The sequence below is a fragment of the Cupressus sempervirens genome, chromosome 2, assembly GCF_028749045.1.
Source record: "Cupressus sempervirens isolate cs-2001-9-10 chromosome 2, ASM2874904v1, whole genome shotgun sequence".
NCBI lineage: Eukaryota > Viridiplantae > Streptophyta > Pinopsida > Cupressales > Cupressaceae > Cupressus > Cupressus sempervirens.
The window spans coordinates 386,310,527-386,333,976 of NC_143119.1; the positions used below are offsets into that span (position 1 = coordinate 386,310,527).

Genomic DNA, 23,450 nt, shown 5'->3' on the forward strand with positions numbered 1-23,450 from the left:
CTTTGAATTTTAAGTATACTTTTTCCTTGTTTTCCAAAATGATTATTCTTCCACTTTTAATAACAATTTCCTTGAATCAGATACCACTATAATATCCTATGGTGGTGAGTCCCTCATATATAGTTGCTGGAAGCACTTCTAAAATTTATTATTTAGTACTCCAATACAATTACTTTCCTTAGAAAATATTAAATTTTTCATCTACTCCCCATGAAATGATCTTTACATAGAAAACATTCTTTTCTTCTTAATTGGGTCTATGCCTGATTCCTTCTCGGTCTTAATATGGATCGCTGAATGTATAATTCGATATTTTGAATGATCTGCGGCACTCTATATTGATCAGCATTAAGATCCATAAATGAAACCAGTAATGACATTATACATCAGTTGGTGTGAAAGGGATCACACCAACGCTGGCTATCACACAATGTTGGTGCGTGGGTTTCAATATTTCCAATCACACCTCCTTGCAGATAGTTCTACACCTCCAACACATGCCTCTCACTATGAACTTGGCTTACATATGCCACCATTATCTCTTAAAACTCTTCTGCCTTGCAGGTACATTCTGTCCTTGGCGCTCTCTTCTATCATTCTTCCTAAACCTAAACAGAAAATCCTAAACATGTAGCATGGCATCTCGAGCAGCGTCAAGGACTCTTAGGTCTGCGTTCTGTTCAGCTGGAAACTCATTTAGATCTGCAGAAGGTACCAATCATAGCAGACATTTTTCTTTTACTGCAAGAAATGGTGGTGAAATGGCAATTTCTAGAAGAAGATGAGCCAAGTCAATGATACCGTTGCACAATACTGTTGCTGCTGCTAAACTTGTATCTCACCTTTCCGTCAACACAAGAACTTGCAGCACCCTTTCTCTCGGTATAATATTATTTTTCTCATTTATTTTCTCGTTCTTTCATTTGGTTTGAAGAATTTACAAATTCTACTTTTTAAAAAATAACTCCTTGTACTTGGGATTCTTAAATGTTCCACTGAGTTTTGCGACTTAGAGTATCTCTTCCTGAAAGTTCTTCTATATTCTCAAACACATACCACTTCAGACACCTTGACATCCAAACAATTAATCACATCAACTATATAGACAGAAGCCCCTTTGCAATCTAGCTTTGGATATTTTGGCTCCTAACCATTGCTGCCATTCAAAAGATTCCTAGAATTTGGAAAGTCTCTCCTTTCTAAGTTTTTTTTTCTTAAAAAGAAAAAGACCTTTTAGCTTCTATGAACACATTAGTGACTCTTTCTTCATTACTTTTGTTTGCATTCATTGTCACTACAATGTGAGGCTTGTTTGACACCAAGAACTCACAAAGATGACAATCAAGCCTTTTTCCACAAATGAAATATAATCAGAACATGCTTGTATGTCATCACTGACATTATCCTCTTAATAACATATTGCACCACTTTCTAAATCAAATAAAATAAGAATTGAAGATAATAGTGTAAAGATACTCAGCCATTGAACTCTGCCAGTACTCCAAAGTCTGGCCTTCTCAACACTCACAAGCTGTATGATTTCTTGAATTCGCACCAGCCTGTTATAAGCTTTTATATTAAACTTTTCATGCTTCTTTTTGGATATTCTTTTAATGTTTTGATGGATTTCTGTTGTCTCCAAGATCTTACATGCTTTGATACCAATTGTAATGTCCCCAATTTGGACATTAGGTTTAAAAATCCAGCTGTGCATATAATTTTTATTTTTTCTCCCCGATGATGCTTATAGGAATGTTATTATTCCGTATATATATATTTTATAGAGTAAGAGTCACGTCCTTTCATAATAATAATTATATTATATTAATTATATATTTATATTAATAAGCTTAGTTTATATTAATTAATATCATTATATTAATATTATTATTATAACATGTATAATATATCAACTATATATATTATCAGATTATAATACTTTTTTAATATAGCACATTACTACATTAAAATATATCTTAATCATAATTATATTAGATTATTATTGCTATTATAATACGATATATATGATATTATTATATGATTATAATATAATATTACTTTATAAAATATTATTATTTTAATATCATTATTAATATTACTTCATATATAAAATTTATTTGTTATTTAAATTATATGCCCAAAATGGGGATATCACAGTCATGCAACATCTCTTCAATACCTCTGATACGTCCAAAGATTTTGACCACATCTGTTATGGCCTAAACTCTTTCAAAGACAACTTCTCAAAACAAAAGTTTTTGTCGCTTCCATTATCCGTTTCTCTTGAGGTGTCTGAGATGTACTGATTGTCTTGCGAAGATTGTTGTTGAATAACCTCATTTAGGAAAGCAACCTCTTTCTTGAGCTGATTCTTCTTCTCCCATAACTAATGATTACTTTTTGATACATTATCAAGTGCATCATGAGCATCTTGTAGACAACCCAACCACGATTGCTTACCAAGTTCAATTTTGGTGAACTTGAAATCTGAACAGTTAAGTTCTTCAGTTGGTTTGTCCACCAATGGTTCAACAACCTCTACAAACTTAGTCTTATCGGAATCAACTATGATCCTTGAAACAATCTTATCTTTTAAAGATTTAGACTAGGTTTTCTTGATAGGAAGATTATCTGAGGACAGTACAACCTTCCTTCTCTTCATAGTGAGCTTGCCCAACCAAGCAGGCAAACTAAAACCTTCACCTGATGAATCAGGGATAGTAGCAACCATCAACATTGATCCCAATTATATTTCCATAGTGATTGAGCGTGCTTTAGTTTGTACAGCCGCACAGAGAGGTGCCTGATGAGAAGATTCTGTCATGAATGCTTCAAAATTGGTTATCAAAGTATCAAGTTGGGAAACTTGACCTTTTGTGAATGTTGGGAAATCTTCAAACATATTCCACAAATTATTGCACTACTCAGCCATGAGAATAAGAGTTGTTGAGGAGATAGGAAGTGTTAATGTGTTCACCTTTGAGGCTGGAATAGGTGTAAAAATAGTGGAGAAAGAATCCACATCATCATCTATAGCACCTAGAAAAGGTGTTTCCTGAATGGATGGACCTTGTTGATTTATTGATCATGGAGGAGATATGATGATGACTTCTCCTTCTTCCTCTTCATCCTCCTCATCAGGTTCTTCTCCAAGTTTCTCCTATCAGGTTCTTGAGCTTGCACAGGTGCTTGTGATGATTCCTGAGGTGACTTAGACCCCTTTCCACTTTTCAACTTAAACTTGAGGGATTTAGCCAGAAAAGAAGAAGATACACCATCTTTTCTTGAAATTTCTAGTTGGGATTTCCTTCCACATGGTCCAAAACTACAACAGTCTACCCTGAGCATAGGATTCACCCTTTTTAAAATTTCGATTATTAACCATTTATTGGTATTTACCAAGATAGACTGAAATCTATCAAAAATAGATACACCTTCTTTCTGCTACCATTGTATAGGAAAGGACACTGCTTTTCAAAATTAGCACGATGGTATTATGGATCAAGAACATTGCCATCATTTCAATCTGGAGATTGGATGGGATTTTGAGCATGTTAAGATCTATGATCTACTGCAAAGTGAGTTTGCAGTAATCCATCCTCATGATGTCCAGCTTCGCACGCAAGTCAATCCATATGTCCTCTATGCAATGGACATGGGTGAACACTCTTTTGATCATTGAGTGCATTCCTTGATAACCAAAATCATATCTAGCCTTGAACCTTTTAATGTGATAAATTGAAGTTCTACCTCCATATTTTTCGCCTTGTAGACTGAATTGATCATATACTGACCAATTACCAAGGGTTTGGTTGTAGTGATACCAAATCTTGGCTTATGTTGAGTAATCTAATATAACTATACTTTCATGAGCTATCTAGCTAGTTTGATTAGTATGATCTTATCAGTGGCATATCTCGGAAAAGTAAATGGTTCTCCTTTGAAATAGCCAACTCTCAAATAAGTGAAAGTTGAAAACTGTAGAAAGCACCAAATCGATTTACCCTATTCCAAGCTTCATCTAACACTCACTTGATTACTAGTTGTTTATCAACAAAACACTGGAAATATCAAAAAAAGGCATCTTGGACACTCCTGTAGTGATATTTGCTATGTGACAAGGTGATTTGATCACAGTAGTCCTAGATAGGAACTTGTAACCGATCCTCTTTGGTGGAAAGACCCGAGAAAGATCCTATGGATGTAGCTATGTAAACCAAGTAAGAGTTCATGTAAAATGGCATTGAGATTCCCACATTAAGAAACTACTCACAAATAGCAGTACTAATAAGTTCTCCCCAAAAGATAGGTTCTTCATTATCAAATATCTAGAGAATGAATTTATATATCCATGGCTCGAAATCGCTGGAATCTTTGAGACCACATATCTTGCTAAGAAGAGTAATCAAGTCTTTGCTTTCTGGATTGAAGTTTGACCTATGAATGGTTTTAAGCCATCTTGAAAATTTATTTCTTTTGACCTTTAACCAGTATGCATTTATATACTTCTGATAAACCGCCCTCTTTTCATTCCATAATTCCAAAGACATATCTTTTGACAAATCTATGCACTGCATTTTGAGGAACTTCAAAGATTTGTTCAATAACCTCTCGGTCAAGGCTAATGATGACCTTTCCATCTGCATCTTTGATAGTCTTGTACTTTGGGATACATCTCATTTCATGAGTTGAAGGAGATTCGACCCTTTCTATGAAATAAGCCATGTCAACATGCCTAATCTTTGTGTCAGAATCATTATAAAGAGGTGATGAAACTTGAGATGTAGTTGCATGAGCTAACTCTTTGTCATATTGGTACTTCATCTTTACTTTGTATTTCTAGGATGAGGGCATATCTTGTATTGCAACATGAAAATTCAAAAATGTGAACACATCATTAGAGAATACTAATTCCATAAAGATGTTGATTTTGGATCAACAACAAAGGATCTATGAAGGGCAAAATGCTCGGAGTATGGATCAAAAACTCAAAGATCTTGTGTAATGACCATGAATGAAATGGTAGGCATATGCAAAGGCTGAAATGTGATTTTGGGAGATGAAAACATATGGGAAAAGGATAAGTCCTTATGTAAGGTCCTTGAGAAATGAAGACTAGGTACGTGGGAATGTGTGCAAATGATGACTTTTGACTTGTAAAGAGTGACCTTTAGTCAAAATCAGATTCTCTGGGTGCAATTGCATGTAAAGTGATTTAAATGTAATCATGCAATGATGTTTGAAGAATGAGATTACGTGTAAATGCTGATGGAGAGTGAGATTAAATGTAAATGCGGATGGAGGATGGAATTGCATGTAATTGCTCTTGGAATGTAATTGCATATGAAGGAAATGGATACAATATGCTTTAGTATGGAATGATGGATATGGAGTAAAGTGAAAAGCACTTATGTCCATGGGAAAGAACTAGCAACCTCTTCAAAAAGAAAAAGAAAAAAGCAAGCAAACAACTTGTTGGTTCCTAACACCGTAGATTAGAATCCTACAAGCCTTGTCTACTTGATGGTGGGATATCTAATCGGTTGTGGCCAACTTGATAGGATTAATCAATTTGATTTAGATCCTATGCGCTTTTGGCTCTACAAAGCCAAGGCCTGTACACCTGATCTTGGACAACAAACTTGGATCCAAGACGTTTACAGTAGATAGATTCAATGCAAAGACAATTTTCCAAAATGGCAAGATTTTAAGAAAACTTCTGGATTGTCAATGGTGAGTATTAATCTTCGAAATACAATTACTTAAATAAACTTGTGAATGCTAAAATAAGATTAAAAGTGAATTACTAAAACAAATAGATATCAAACCCATAAAAGAAAACAATTAGAAAATTGCCAGCATATAGATTGAGAAATATGAGCAACTTAATGATCAGTGCTGAAATTTAAAACAGTGATAGAGTCCAAACTATACGTTTTCACATACAACTTTATGATATTATATATATTAAATCTATCAACAATTCAGTTATCAAGATGCGTTGAATTTTTTCGTTTTATGCATATTTAAACCAGTCTATGATGTTATAACCCTCATATGGACAAAATAGATACAAATAAAAAAACAACAACATTTCACAATATTTGTATTTCTCAAGTTTAAATAGCAAGGAACAATTTGATCCACTTATCCTAATAAGATTATTAATAGAAAATAAAAATGATCACAAAGGATGAACTATATAGTAATTTAACTCTAAAGCAAATAAAAATCTTACTGATTATATTATAGTAAAAATTGTATTGAAGACACTCAGATGCTGATGCTCTACTCAACACAATTTTATCTCCCACAATATCGAAATGTATGCCCAATAATTCAAAATCCAATAGCTTGGTTCAAACTTCAATCTTCTTCAAGGAGGAATTAAAAAATTGCATAATTTTCAAGAATGCAAAGAGTTTTTTTGAAAAAAAATGAATGGTGTCTTGTTTGATTTTTTATCACATATTTATAAAGGGATGAAGGGTATCAGTTGCCTTCCCAAACCTTGCACCCTTTCATAAATAAAAACTAACCAATGTTATAACTTTAATATAATTGGATTCTGTTACACTATAACTGGCAGTGTATCCTTCAAATTCTCATCGGATACACTTCTATTCCTATTACGTGTCCATACCAGGCTTCCAAATAACTCTTGTGGGTTCACTCATATACTTCAAAACCTGCAACAGAGAAAAAACGAAAGAAGACTTTGACTACCAAGTGATATTAAATGATTCAAGTTCCTTCTATAGCAATAGCAGATGATAATCCATATGTTAAATATACAATGCACAATGACAGCTACGTGGTGGACTGCAAAGGTATGACTTCCAGATCTTAACTGGCTGAGTATGAGGACATCATACACTATATGCTTACACACACTTCTTCCATAGAGATTTTACACTGAATCATATGTGAATAATGCATATCATGCCTACCACGTACCTCTGCTCGAACCCTATTCTTACTACCATAAAATTCAAAAAGCATACGCATAGGTATTGTATTTTCTTTGTGCATGATATCTTCTACTCGTGACTTGGATGCGGATGCTCCACCTTGGAATCTAACACAAATTTGTGTCCTTTTATTTGAACGCCCATAAAACCACTAACTGTCTTCCATTGCTAACAACGTGTATCGAATTTTAAATATTTTTATTGCAGAGCCTTTACCATACACAAAATCTTATTCGAATCTCTAATCTTATGCAACTCTGATGATACAGAAAATCCCATTTGGCGAAGACCATTAACTCCACAATCAACAACATGCCTAACGTAGTCAACCAAATTTTGCGCATAATTGCAGAACACAATAGATGGAGGCAAATATATTTCCTTGAATGGCAAGACACCTTCATCGTATTGGGACTGTTCTTGAAATATGTATCTGTTTGAAGGAGCTATATCTCCCGATGATGTGTGTCATCCAAACGTACCTACAATAGGTGTATGAAGTGCCAAAATAATTAAGTTGACAAGTCCATGTTTGCCCCTAAAAATCGTGTGATTTGGCGCTATTTTTGGCATATCTTGCAGCGAGTTTTTGGAAAATTTCGGCAACGATATTTGCAATGTTTAAAACGGTGTCCAAAAATTTTTGCAATATATCACGATATTTCCGATTACAAGCAGTTTTTTAAAACTATGCTCCAAGATGCAAATCAAACTCTAGGACCCATTGCACCTTTTTAAATGCATGCATTTACATGCTTAAGTGCTTTAAAAATGCCCTTTTTAGTTCAAAATCGTGGTCTCTAGAGGCATTTGAATATTTACATATAAATGGGTAGAAAGGCATGTAACTGAAGAACTTAAGTGATCAATTAAGCACATGTCTAATTGATTTTTGAGGAAATATCACTTAATTGGGTCAAAAATAACATTTGCATAATAGAATTAACATATTATGAGCAAATATAATTTCAAAAAGTAATATTTAACTTATATGTTTTAAAAATATATATAAAGTTACTCCAAAAATAAATCAAACTATATAGTTAATATAGTCACTTAAGTGAAAAATTAAAAAGCAACTCAACTTAAAAATATAACATAAAATGCTCTATAGTTACTTTAAGTGATAAATTCAAATGATAAAGTAACTTAAAAACATAATATAACGTGATCTTATGTTATATTTTTCAAATGAACGTCAACATTAAAATATAACATGATTTTTTAAATCATCTAGTTGCACCTTGGGATTCCACTTTTTGGGCAGTAAAATGATCATATATTTTGATTGTCAACTCCGTTAAGCCCTAAGATAGACCGAATCAAAGGGAAAACTATAAGCAATGATTTGAGCAAAACCAAAAAACCTAAAGCTAACAAACAAACACTCGAAAATGTGAAAAAGGACATTGGAGGCTTCATAAATCAAGCATAAGCTTAATAAAATGAGAAACGAAAAAGACTTGATGAAAGATTTTTGTAAAAGGGTTCATTATACAAATCGGGGTTGATAGATTGATCAATGTTAGCCAATTAAATAATGAACTATCTCAGAGAAATGTGAGACTAAGTTAAAAAAGTTTTGTACTGTTACCTACATTTTGTGTTGACAAAATGCAGGACAACAATTGGCTCTGTCTAGGGAATGATAGTCGTTCTTTCTTCAAAATGAAGAGAGACATAGAATCCAATTCTCTAAGTGCCTTCATCCACTCAATTGGGCAATAGAGTTCGACTCAAAAATCAAAGTAAAAAAAGGACCCAAAGACTTGAAGACGGGAAACTATGTACAAGGGGTACTTATCTAATAATAATTGGTAGTAATGTTTCAGATGTTGTCCACTATGAGGTAGTGGCATTGGGGTTCCATCACGATATGCAAGCCAGAAACCATTTTCTCCTACGATCTAATGAACTGTAAAAGGTCCTTGCCAAAGAGTATCAAACTTGTCATGCATTCCTTTTGGTTCTCGCCTCTTCTCCCAGAGTAGAACAAGATCACCAATTTGGAATTCTCTATACTTGGTGTTTTTATCAAAAAGAACTTTGACTTGTTGCTGGTGGGCAGCAAGTGTATCAACCACCTCTTTTCTTCGTTCCTTCAATTGTTGAAGGAACATAATTCTTTTATCCAGAGCATCCGAATAAGTCTCATCTTTGATGGTTCGTATCAATTTAAGAGCAGGAAGCTCTAAAGTTATTGGAATCTCAGCATTGATCCCATATAGCAACTGAAAAGGGGACATTCCAATTGCTCTCTTTGGAGTAATTATGTCAGCCCACAAAGCATCGAACAATGCCTTGTGCCAGGTTCTTTGATTTGATTCAATCAACTTTCTCATGATAGTCACTATATTCTTATTGCTTGATTTTGCTTTACCGTTACCTTGTGGATATTAATTGGATGCATGTGCCAGACTTATCCCATGATTGAAACAAAACCCAGTCATTTCCTTGCAAGAGAAAGCAGTTGCATTGTCCACAACAATTTTGTTTGGAACACCAAAACGTGAATTGATGTTCTATTTCAAGAAGTCGCAAATTATTTCTGATGTAGAGCCTTTCACAGGAATGGCTTCTACCCACTTGGTAAAGTAGTTTGTTGCTGCTAGGATGTGAGTGTGGCCCTTGCTTGAAGGTGGATTAATAGCACCAATGAAATCAATACCCCACAGCTGAAAAGGTTCTTCGATCACTACTGCCTTCAATGGTAAAGTGGCAAGTTTTTGTTTACCTATGAATTGTTGAAACAATTCGCATTTCCTAACCCACTGATATGCATCTTGAAAAAGTGTGGGCCAATAGTATTGTACTCTCTGAATTTTATATGTGGTGACAGGTGCTGAGAAATCTCCGCAACAAGCTTGATTATGGAAAGAATCCAAAATCCACACTTGTTGACTTTTATCCACATTGGAGAAAAGTTTCATCCATTGCATGCTTGTAGAGACCATTCTCATAAGATGAAGCTAGAATCTTTCAACTTGAGAGTCCTTTGTTCTTTGTATGTCAACTGCGAGGGACATTCTCCATAACTAAGATAATATGTTGTATTAGAATACCAATCATCCGTAGTACTAACAAATACAGCAATTGGAAGAGAAGAGGAATTCTCATCTTCCACTTGCAAGAGTTCATTTTCAGCCACAAGCTGACAGAGTCCTTTGCCACAAACTAGCTTGGTTGGTCGTATCTCCTTATCATATTCTTGAATTTTGGTAATTCATTTTCCTCTTTTTGTGCCAAACTCTTGTTGTCTCAAGATGGTTTTGTCAATGGTGTTTGGAACTAGAGCAATGATATGAGACTTTAATATGTTGAACCTAAAATGCTTCACTGCTTTGACAACAACATAAGCATGTTTCTCCATTTGACTATATTTCAACTCATGAACCTTTAGAGGACAACTCATGAATGAAATTGTTGACTCAATGCCTTCATCATTTTTATGCATCAAGATGGAAGACAAGGTATGCTCGGAAGCATAACTTTACATGGCAAAGCTTTTTGTGTAGTCAGGACACACTAGCATAGGTGCATGTGCTATTGCTTCTTTGATTTCCGTGAATGCTGTCCTTCCTTAATTATTCCAATGAAAAGCATCTTTTCCTTTCATCATATCAACAATATAACAAGTCTTTTCAGCAAAATCCGGTACAAATTTCCTCAAGAAATTCACCTTTCTGAAGAAAGAATGAATTGATGTCTTGTTTGATGGTAAAGATAAGCTTTGAATTGCCTGCACCCTCTCTAGATCAATCTTAATACCTTCTTTGAACACAATGTGTCCCAACAACTTGCCTTCCATTAGACCAAAAACTGATTTCTTAGTATTCAATGATACACCATGTTGTCTGCATCTCTCCAAGACTTGTCAAAGATGAAAGAAATGATCTTGGCGTGCTTTGGAGAAATAGTCAAATCATCCAAGTATACAACCATGCTTTCATTGATGAGACCATTGAAGGCAAGATCACTAGAAGCACCAACTCCCACTACTTGCCTTCATGAGCACTAACCCATTCCACACAAACTTCTTTTCCACCTTGTCAATGTTGCTTATTCAACTGATGAGGACGCGTCTTTAGCACAACTTCTTTCCTTCAAAGTTTCAAACCAATACTTATGTGTGTGAAAATCCTTCTTTATATTGTCTTGAATGGAGCAGCAATTCTTTACACTGAATCTGCTATATTTATTCAACCATTCTAATAACACAATCTTCTTACTGTCTTCTAAAATCTGTAATATTCCTCAATAAATCTCCTTTTATCTGATTAAAAATCCTTTATCAATACCCTCTACACTTAACCCATAATCATTGTGTTCATATAGTTATACATTACATATGCTTATACAAGCATATACACACACACACACACTTTTATATATCTTTAATTATCCCTTATTCTCTTGTCTTCATTTCTTTTTGTATTTCTTTTCTTTTTGGCTATTTGACAATCTGTATATGTCATTATATGCAGGAGCAATAATACCCTTCCAAAAAGGACATGTCTCTTCATTGTGACTCATCTTTTCATTTTGTAATAATTGTATTTTTTATTTAAATGACCTGCTTACTTCAAAAAACAAAACTCTATGGTCTTCTTTATGTCTTAATAAATTTAATCACAGTTATACTGATTCCAATCTTCAATAAGAACCTTTTGTAACTCAAAGGCTCCTGATGATTCCTCCTTTTTGTTCTGCACTCCATACCATTTGAAAGTCACACAATTGTAATCATGGTTAGTCGACATCAGGATTATCAATAATTGCCCAAGCATTCATTTTATGCATATTTGATTTCTTCCTTGTTTATGACATAGTTGATATTCTTTGATAAAAACTCCCGACGCCATCTTCCATACTAACAAGCAGCTGACTTGGAATGGTGTATAGTTCATCCTTCTCATTTATTTGTTCTATAATTGCTTGGACTCAAAAAGCATATTCCTCCCAGCCTCATCTATACGCACCTGGTATCGCTGCCTGTTGCTGTATGATTATCACTGCTCATGTATGTGGTAGTTGTCTCACTCTTTCTTGCTGTCAAATGAATCACTGTTTCTGCCATAGAAGCTATATGTTGCTACTGGAAAACTTCACCATGTTATGCTTGTGTATCTATTGCTGTTTGAAGACATTTGCTTTAAATAAAACCATCTCTATTTCAAAAATATTCTTCCATATTCTTAGCCGGCACTTTGATTTTTAATCACACTTTGTGAAGAATATACATCTGACTAAAAATCACCTTCTTTATCCATTGGCTGATCCATTGTGGCTTTATTGATAATACTGGCTGGCTATGTATATACTAATGTCGTTGTCTTATTCATTCATTCATAATTTTTCTTTTAACCTTATCCTGATGTCTTCTTTCAAGCCATTCAGTTTAAACACTCCTGGTAACATCCCTCCACAGTCGTCACATTTTACATTTTACTGTATAATCGATCCTTCTAAATTGTTGTATTTGAGTGTTACTTTGAATTAGTCGCTATTGACAAACTTCTGAAACTTTTAGTCACTGGTTTTCTTATTACTTCCCTTGCACTCCATATTTCTTTCCATTTGTTCTTTCGTATCATAATTAAAGTTTAAATCTTTAATTTAAACTTTAATATCTTCTATTCATATCTTCTATTTGTACCTTTGACATTCATAACACTTATAGTTTTGTTCATTCTCATGAACCCTTTGACATCAATGACAATACTTCCAAATGGGGCACATCACGGTGGGTGCAAATTCCTGCCCTTATTCATCAATTAAGCCTTAATTTGACAGCCCATCAAAGTTTGAATATGAGAGACCATCAAACTCTAAATCTTCAACAACCAAACCATTATGAAAGTAATGTTGCTGAAAAATATTATCTTCTAGCAGTTTAATTTACCATTCATCATTTCATAGTGTTAGTCTTTGACAACCAGAGTATCTTTAGTTTCATTAGTGCAATTGCCTTCAATGAATGTATCTCTAAGAGAGAGAAACAATTAAGTTCTTCATTATCAATCCTATTGTTGTTGTCTCCTATCACCTCAAGAGGTGTAGAAATATGTTTTCTTGATGGTATTATCTTTTTCTTTGATTGAATGTTCTTCTTTGATGTCTTGAAAAAAAAGATCTGCTTCTTCTTCACTAACATATGTGATATGTATTCAAGTGAGGATGAGTCAAAACTCAACAAAATTCACCATGTTCTCCACTAAAAGCTTGGTCATGAGGACTTGGAGAAAGCTATCAAGATTTAGTATGAATTCCTTCTCATAGACATTCGATATGACATGTGTTTTTAAAGTTGAATTATGTTGAGGAATTTTCTCTTCATTTAATTATGATTTGTCATTGACATCATGAATAATATCAACGCCTTGGCACTTGAATTATTTATCAAAACTACTATCTGAATCCACAAAATTTATAGAAGCAAGCCTTATTAGATTAAATGCCTGGATCTTTTGACAGTAAATTTAAATGTTGGAATATAAATAAAAAATATAGCATTAGATGCCATTTTTTTTTCATTGGATATTTTTATGAAATTCCTTATTATCAATGGTTTTGGAAATTCGCTAAAGCTGAAGTTAAATACACTTGAGAGGAAAAATTAATCTGTTTTCTTTAATTATGTCTGGTACAAACCTTTGGAAAAACCCTTTTAATGACGAAAGAAGCTATAGGATTCAACATCAGCCCCCTTTAGCAGAACAAAAATATTATTTCTCAGTTAGAATACATAGATCTTTTTCATTTTCTACGGATGCTTGGGAGAATTTATCCGAAAAAAATGATATGCACTCTCTTGAAAACAAGATATGCTTGGTGGCTTATCACGTGGATGTAACTCCTGCTTTTTATCTTCTTAAAATCCTTTTCAACATCAGCCCCCTTTAGCAGAACAAAAATATTATTTCTCAGTTAGAATACGTAGATCTTTTTCATTTTCTACGGATGCTTGGGAGAATTTATCCGAAAAAAATGATATGCACTCTCTTGAAAACAAGATATGCTTGGTGGCTTATCACGTGGATGTAACTCCTGCTTTTTATCTTCTTAAAATCCTTACTCTTTAACAATTGCTTGATTCCAAACACATAGAATTGCTGAATGTATCTACTTTCTTTTAAGAAAACCGGTCAGTTCTAAATATATTCTATTATAAAGTGGCCATTGGTATTATATAGAAAATTTTGATGGTTACCCATAAACATAGGATAATTTGATCTAGGAGTTACCAAGAGCTGCATCAGGCAGTATATTTGTGGACAATTCAGCATTGTAGTTGTTTCTCTTGTGGAAAGAGAAGAAATTAATACTGTTATCCCTTTGATGTTGCCCCCAACACTGTTGAGTTGAAACTTTTTGTTGAAAAATTCCTTTCATGTTACTGATATAAATTGCCACTTTTGTAACAAAGGCCTAGTTAGAGTTGGAACCATGGGCCTATTTGTATCCTTTTATTTTTCTTATAGTGATAATGTCACCTGTTTGAGTTTAATTTCTCCTTTTTGTACATCCTCTAACTTATCTACTTCATTAATTTTGAGAAATAAAATGGAAAAGATTTGATGAAACAACTCAAGAATTTATGGAGAGGACCTTAAAAGAATATAAATTCTTCTTATAAGGCGGTTGAATTGTGATATGAACTCCTTCAGCACCATATTATAATCTTTGGACCCAGTGGTAATCTGGAATATTATTTTTTAATTAAAGGTGAAATGGGAAAAAAATAAATGGTAGACACCTCTTTAATGTTTGTTATATAAAAAGGTAGCCAGTCTTTAATTTAATGGTTTTAAATAAGTGTTTTACTTCTGTTGTGACAGATAAAAAGGAACCTTTTTTCTATTCTATCAAGTTGTACTTGTCAAAAACATTCAAGCAATTTTTCTTACATTTCATTTGCAGAATGATCTTGTAGCTGCAAAGGAAGCTATGATTGTTGCATGCCTTTCTCCCTATGGATTGAGGTAAAATTATTTCCAATTTCTCTCAATCGATACCTACAATTTCTTTTTCTTAGAGTTTTTGTCGAGTCAAATCCTCATTTTGTGTTTTCTCCAAATTTTCTATGAAACATGTGTTGGTATCATATCAAGGAATCATCATTGGTGTCACAAATATAAGTATAATATCAAAGTATCTCATATTTTCAAAGTTGCATGGACATGGATATGGCGATGGATGTAGTTATTGATGGACATGACAAAAAAGTATGTATTAAAATATATATCACATATAACTCTTAGCTATTATTCATCATTAATATTGAAATTTTGAATATTTTTAAATTATGATGAGTTTTATTTTATTTTAATTTAAATTTGAAAGTATTTGACTATTTTAAAATATTAAAATTTAATAATTTTTTCGCAGTGTCAAGCGTGAGGCAAGGTCTATAGACTAGATATTTGGCCCCTTTATTTTGTGAAAAGTCAAGCAATTTTTGTTTGATTAGCTCTTTGAATAGCATCCAATGCTAGGCAATTTGGCAGGTTCAAAGGTTGATTGCACTCTGCCAACACATCTGACAAGCCTTATTCTCATTATTTTTGTTGTGATGCAAGCCGTAAGACTTTGAAAATACACCCTATTTTTTGTTGGAAACAAAACTATCCTGTTGAAGACTTCGACATGATTATACCCTCAACTTTGGAAGGGACAAGATTTTCAAGAGTAGACAATACCCTTGCTCCAATAATGAATGGGTTCCCACAAATTTTAGAGAATTTCATTCCGCATGAACTTAAGCTAACCAAGATGTTCTTTCTCTAAATATGTCCGTGGGCTGGCTCAAGAAGCAACTATAGTAGGGATCAATTGGGCAAGTATGGACGAAACTGAGAGTTCATCAAAAAGGTTGTTCTTGACAAAGGAAATTTATCCCCTCGTCTATTATGGACCTTTCCAATACTAAGTTTTCTTCTAGGATATTGGAACTGCAACAAAAGGATACCTTAATTAAAGTCTAGGCTTTTGACATTCCTTTATTTGTCTTTCAAGATTGGTTTCTACACCATTTGAAGGAGGTTTCTAAGGTTTTCATTTTATCACCTAAATCTACAATTGGCTTCTATCCTCAAAAGATATTTCTTATGCACCATCTTGCCCTGGTTACCAAATTATTCTGCAACCCTTGACTTAGAATCTTTGTTTTCTACTTAAATAGCACTCCCTAACACCATCTGAATAGTTGCTTTAAAATTTGGGAAATACTTTAGGGAACTTTCAAAATGAAAAAATAATTTGTACAAAAGATGATATATCCACAAGAATTTGTATCCCTCACAAAAAAAAAAAAATCTCCCATAATTCGGTGCAGAGAAAAACAGACTAGTTTTGACATTAAACCCTCATCTATTCAAAGATGTGCGCTTGCCACTTCTTTGTTCATCTCCCACTTTATTGGATGGTAGGAGATCAAGTAAACTTCAATTATGCACAATGTAATATGCACCATTCCCACTTTGATTATAACACCTTTTCTCCTAAGATTACACCCTCTGTAGTTTTAGATTCCCAACCCTTGGAAAAGCCTCTTGCACATTACCTAAATTACAATCAAGAAGGAACTGAAGATCAAGTATTTGAAAACATAATTATGGAACTAGTGAATGAGATTCATGAGAAAGCTGGTAATGAGATCTTTGAAGCCATGGTTCAAGATTACCTCGATGTGGGTGCCACCAACACACTTGATGCTACTAATGTGTTTGATGAAATAGAAGATATTTAGATCAATGCAAAACATGGCCAAACATGCCTCCTTCTATCTTCAGCTCTTATTGATTGTCTTAAAAAAAATTAAATAGAAATACTAATCAGTCTTTCAATTTTTCAAATAGAGAGAGTAATCAACAACCCTTCTTTTGCAACACCAAAGGCCAAAAGGGGAAGAATGTTGAATAAGGCTAAAACCCAAGAGAAAATTACAGCTAGAACTCAAAAAACTATTGGCAACACTCTAAGATTGGGTAGAGTTCACAACTCTTTTCAAGAGCAATAAAGCTCCTTCCATGGTATGTTAGTGGCAATTACAAACTCTAGCAATACTCTCCAAGGTGCCAAGTACTCATTTTTTTGTTGGTCTATTTTTCACAAGTTTAACTCTCACAATTTGTAGACACAAAAAACATGGGTTGAAAAGTTGAAGGAGATAAAATTGTGGTTAAAATGTGTTTTCCACATGTTATTTTAGCTATAAAACCATCCATTTTTTCTTTCAATATGTCAAATTTGATTTAATACATTTTGTAATTAAAATTTACAAAAGTAATTATGTTTCTTTACAAGATTTTAATTTTTAGTACTTTCTAAGATGTGGAGTTTTTTGTTGAGCATTTGCTGAGTTTTCGCTGAGTTGAAGATTTTGGGCTTGTCAACTACGCTCCAATTCTGAAACAAAAAACTATGGTTAGGTGTACCAATGCTCCTAACGTAAGGTACTTAATCAAGCATCAATTTGCCATTCAAAATCTAATGTTGCATTTCTAACATCCCCTTTTCCCAAACCTTAGCTATCAACTAGCATATTATCAAAAATACAGTTACTTCACATTCATGAGAAAGCAGTTATAACAGTTATCTTACATGTTATGCGAAAGAGATTAATGGTTACAAATCAATTCAACTGAAATATCATAACTAACAATTGAAGAAAAAATCAAATAAAACTAAGTTGAGGATTTTAAGTTTGCAATACCCTAAATTCCAAAAACTGAAATCTGCCTAGGGCAACATTTGCAAAACCCAGGTTAGTCCACATATACCGCTTAGGGCACAAAATTTATACCAGTATATTACAATAACCAATACCATTTGGAACAACAAAATCACTGTAACATTCCCTTTTTCCCATTTCTAGTTATGACAATTAATGTAGATAAAAGATATGTTCATAATCATTATTCTGAATTCACATAAATGAGAAGCAGATATAATAACCATGTGGTAAACCTATCTCATGCATCCAGATACATTTCATGATCAATTTGTAAAATCAACAAATTTCCTAATACATTTAAAAGGAAACTGATTTCTAATTATTGCAAGGGGAAATTGATTGAACAATATTAATCATCTAACATTTCTTCAACTTGAGATTTCAAATATCATAAAAGTAAATACTTGTTATCAAAGGATATTGACTACAGATCATATCTCTATCTTGTGCAAGCCTTTGCATTTGATGGAGAGGAGAAGCATTTTCAGGGGCTTATTCATTTACATACTCGCCCATTAAGTGGCTACCTTATTCTCATGATCGTACCGCCCAAGCCATGAAATAAGGGTGTAGCCAAATTTAGATGCATATATATTTTAGACTTCACATCAAAATATTCAAACATGAAAATGCAAAACTTGACCTGGAAAAGTGGTAAGTCTGGTCAAGCACAAATCTAGAATAGCCGAGCCATATATGCTACCAACAATCCTGTGCAATAAAAATAGCCCCATCCTAGTACCATTCGTTAGAAGTATATCAATAATCACTCTCAATTATCCTGAGGTAAATGGAAAGGTTGTAGTTTCAAATAAAACAATAACTCTGCATTCCGTGCTTCAATATTTGGTAAAAAATATGTTATCGGGGGGTGTCGTGGGTGATGAACTTGCCTTGTATATGCTTGCTTCCTCTCCATGCTGAGTTATGGCCAGAACAAGAAAAGGGGTGGCGGAGAGAGTTACAAAGGAAAACAAAGAGGCATCGACTAAAGTGGTAAACATATAATATTAAAATTTGGCAACCGCAATAACATGAGGCCCAATGAGATAATATAGAAATATGAAAGGTGGCCGCTCATGAAATAGTATTAAACCATAGCCAAGGTGAAAGAAATAATAATATTGTCTTAGTATATAACATCATGGTATCTATAGATACCTATATATGTATGTATATACGTGTACATGTGTAAACCCCAACCATATATTTCTTACGTATATGCCAAATATCAAGTATGCTATACATCCTTAAATATATATATATATATATATATATATATAAAATTGGTTTACGTATATACATGTATAGATATTTAGGTATCATGATGTCGATATGATAAGACATGCTTATACATCAGGAGGCTCCAACCAACAACACAATTACAAAGGTAAAAACTTGCTCAAATTTCAATTCATGCTTAGTGATTTCTTTTATTATTAAATGATATGTAATTTAACAATTTTGCTCATGGTTGTCCAACATACACTCTTGCTTGCCTAGTTGTTTACCCTTAGCCATGGTGGTTCAGGGCTTGTACATATTTGCTCAATGATGTTGGTGCCCCCCGTGCCCAATTCCTTTCTGGCAATGCTTCCCCCCCTTCAACGTGCTCTTGCAAGGAGATTCTCCACGATTATATCATATTCCTCAATATAATAACAATTTACCATAACAAGTTATTATTCATAAGCATCATAACAACTAACCACCATTCCAATTCCCATGATGAATAACCAACTTTCCAAGATTTCAAGATAACAATATAATAGCATCATAATGATTAACTAACATGTCATCCTCATATGAAATTATAATGATTAACCACCTTACCATTTGACATGATCATAACTAATTTTACCTGTCAACTAACTTCACGTGAAACCTCAATGGCTATATGAACATTTTTAAATTGGGTCAAAAATTGGGATGTAATAGCATTGTTGCAAGAAGCAAATCTCTTTTTTAAATGGCTGATACAATCTTTCAAAAATGGTCCACTTGGAAGTTTATATTTGTTCATTCCACCAAGGCATTGGGTGGTCAAGCCATATCATGGAATAAATTCTTTTCAAAAGTAGAGCATTTAGATACAAGGGAAGATTGGATGCTTCCTATGCTTAAATGTCTTCAAACATCAAATCTCTTTTGGTTGTTTAATGTGTATGGTCCTTGTAACATTGTTCAAGTAAAACATCTTTGGAATTATCTAGGTCCATTTCTACAACAACTTAGAAACCTTCCTGTAGTACTTGGTGGTGGTTTTAATTCCATTTTTCACGAATTTGAACAATGTGGCAGCATTATACCTCCTTCAGAGGTTACAAAGGATTTCCTAGAGTTTGTGAACAACAATAACTTATATGACTACTTCCCAAAAAATTGAAGTTTACCTAGTCAAATAAAAGGATTGGTTACCTGCAAATTTGAGAGCGATTATATATATTTCTTCTTTTTGATCTTTGTCTCTTCTCAGAGCATGATTTCTCTTCTTCAATTTTGTCAGCCTTAAGATCTGATAAGTTCCCGGTATCTTTATTTCTCTATTCCCAAACCCTCTCTCAAGACTCCTTTCAAGTTGGAAGAAATGTGATTTTGTGATGCCTTCATTCCAATAGTTAAGTTCTGACAGGAAAATTCCCCTTTTGTTGATGGATCTATAATGTTGCAGTTATTTAGGAAGTTCATACCCTGCACTTTAAAAACATATTTCAAGAAAAGATAATCATTGTGGAGTCTTTGGCTAAGATAAATGACCAAACATAAAAAAGGTATGGATGTTAATCATTTTGAGTTCAAAAGGATGATAAAGTATTATTATAAGGAACTCTTGATTGGAGGAAGAAACCAAGGAAGTTGTGGCTTAAGGATGGTGATACAAACTTAGTTTTTCTTTGCTTGTACAAAAGTAAAAATACAATTTAATCAACTCTCACATCCAACCTAAGAATGGTGAAGGATGGTAAAGTTGTTAGATTTTGAACTAGAATATATAAAAATGGAAAAGCTAAAAGGACATACACAAAAGAACACACGAACTTATCTTGGAAAAATCCAGCCACACTGAAAGATAGATCTTTTATTGTGTTCTCAATACAATTACGATATTCTCATGCTTATAATTGTTAACTCTTAATGAAACAAACAGTTTTTCATAACAAAATAAGATGATCAATAAAGAGTTTTCCCAAACAAATTATTGAACAAATAACTGAATTCCTTTTCATGGGACAATAACTACTTTTAACTACCAACGGTTAATTAAAATAATTAAAATAACAATTAACTGAAATAACAGTATCAATGATCAACTGTAATAACTATAATAACGATAACTGAAATAACTGTAACAATGATCTACTCAAATAACTATAATAATGATTAATTGAAATAACTGTAACAATGATCTACTGAAATAACTATAATAACAATTAACTGAAATAGTTGTATCAATGATCAACAGAAATAACTATAATAATGATTAACTGAAATAACTATAACATTGATCATCAGAGATAACTATAATAACGATTAACTATCTTTCCCTACATACAAGTAAAGTAAATGCTTAACATGAAAAGAAGAACATACAACTAATATCCGGTGAGCCTTCAGTTGGTTGTGTAAGCCTCAGCTTTCGGTAAGAGGAGAAGCGTTGACTTAGGCTTAACCTCCCAATCTCAGACTGTACTTATCTCCACATAATCTATTGAATTAGAAAGGCCCTCCCTACCCTAGGATCGAGCTTGGGATATTTCTAGTCCAGCCACCTGAGCATTTTGGTGTTTAGAATGTCTGCACAGTTATGGACGAACATGTCTGAATAACTGGCTCCACTGACATCAAGTGATCATAGATGGCAAACATTCCTTTAAACGGCCTTGGCCAAGGTTTTCTGATGGGTTCATTGAGCTGATCGCCACTGCTTGACTTGACAATAGGAAAACAATAATAGGGTCGAGCATGAGCTATTAATAAAATGATTTTAGTTTTATTTCATCATATCTGACTTTTATTTCTATGTCATTGCAGATTTCATCTCACTTCTTCACTTTTTCCATGGCTATATAGCCAGTGAGTCCTAGGTGCCCCCATCTCAGAGCAAACAACTTTGTTCGTTGATTCTCAACTGATTCATGAATATATATATATATATATATATATATATATATATATATATATATATATATATATATATATATATATATATATATATATATTCCTGCTTATCACAATATGTGATTTGAAGAATGTGTTCTTTAAGACTTGCAGAAAATATCATTTGAATTCCAATTCTCCAATGGCATAATAAATCATGATTTCATAACATGGTTACTTGGCTTTTATTTTCCATAAACAACTCTAACTTAGAGAAAGTCTAACCTATGATATTAAGCAAGATATTTGCATCATGATATAAGTTGTAGCTTATTGCTATGTAAATCGGATTTGTGTAACAACTGAATAAGAAAATCATATTGCAAAATTTGGATTTTGGATATCCACATAACTTGGAATAATCTAAAAAGGAATGGAGTCTTACTGAACGCTCAGCAAACTGCCTCACTTTTGACTGTAAAGATCTTGAATGCTAATCCCACTATGAAGAGTGCTCACGATTTCGGTAGAATAATAGTATAATAAAGAAATCATGGAAAGGAACAATGCAATGGTTACAAATTGATAACAGCAGAGATATCAGTGCTATTGAAAAATGTAGTCGGTAATATGGAAGAAGGGTGATGAATGCAAAAGTTGGATGTTTTATCAAGGAAGTCAGGTGGTGGAAAAGATGATGTCTTTTGTCTCCCTAGAATTCAAAATATAAAGAGATAATATGTCTCTTTGGCTTCCAAGAAGCTGTAACATAAAAGAAATGTTTTTGCTCTTGGATGCCAAATAAATATGCCAAGTATTTCAATCAGTTTCAAGTAAGAAAATGAATAAAAAGATGGAAAAAGATTTGAAGGTTATAAATCAGAAGTAATTATGGTTTATATATTGTTACATGTGTGTAAATATACTTATGAGGTGTCATCATATTATTATTAAAAAAAATATTATAGTGTCACTTTATTCTTATATTTATGTGTACGTACATAGGTATTTATTATAATAATGTGGTGGAAAAAATTAATTAAAACCTTTGAGGTACGTATTATATTTTAATTAAATTGTTTTATGTTTAAAATGTTTATTTAATAGTTCATGTGGGTCATTCAATTGTATCTTGAAGTTCAAACTGCTACATCCTTACCAAGGCAATTAAGGTCATACCTGTCAACCTAATGATTGGACTAAGTTAGTATTCCATTTCGTTGATCCCGTTTAGCAATGCTCCCCCCCTTCATCTTCTCCTGAATCACCCATGCTATATTTCCACAATAATAACAAGTTCTATAATAATTTTCATATCAATATTTAAAGAATTTAATTATTAACCAAAATCATGTAAATGTTAAACATCACATGACAAATAATGGATAACAACCATCTTCATTAAACAGTTAATACAACGGCTATAAATAACTACCTACTTCATGTGATTGTGAAAGAAAAATCTGTTCAGTCTAACAACTATGAATAATTTTTAAATTAGGTCAAAATTTGGGATGTAACGTATCCTCCCCCTTAAATTTGTCATCATCCTTGATGAATATCACAACAAAACTTAAACAATATCTATTCAGGTCATTTCAAGAAAACAAAGGTTCAGGCTCTAGCCCTGGAGAAAAGATGAGGGT

At 33.2% G+C, this 23,450-nt stretch overlaps 1 protein-coding gene across 5 annotated transcripts in view; it reads left to right on the forward strand.

Annotated features, from left to right (window-relative positions):
* LOC149572750 (Tetratricopeptide repeat (TPR)-like superfamily protein) overlaps positions 1–23,450 on the forward strand; it is a 366,782-nt gene that overhangs the window by 255,109 nt on the left and 88,223 nt on the right. For 3 of the 5 annotated variants that reach the window (XM_089813835.1, XM_089813833.1, XM_089813836.1), the window contains exon 7: positions 14,892–14,953. In XM_089813835.1, the coding sequence (XP_089669961.1) occupies positions 14,892–14,953 (62 nt within the window). Of the gene's footprint in view, positions 1–14,891; positions 14,954–15,082; positions 15,197–21,738; positions 21,814–23,450 lie in introns of those variants that run through there. The other 2 variants (XM_089813834.1, XM_089813837.1) reach the window with 2 other exon arrangements.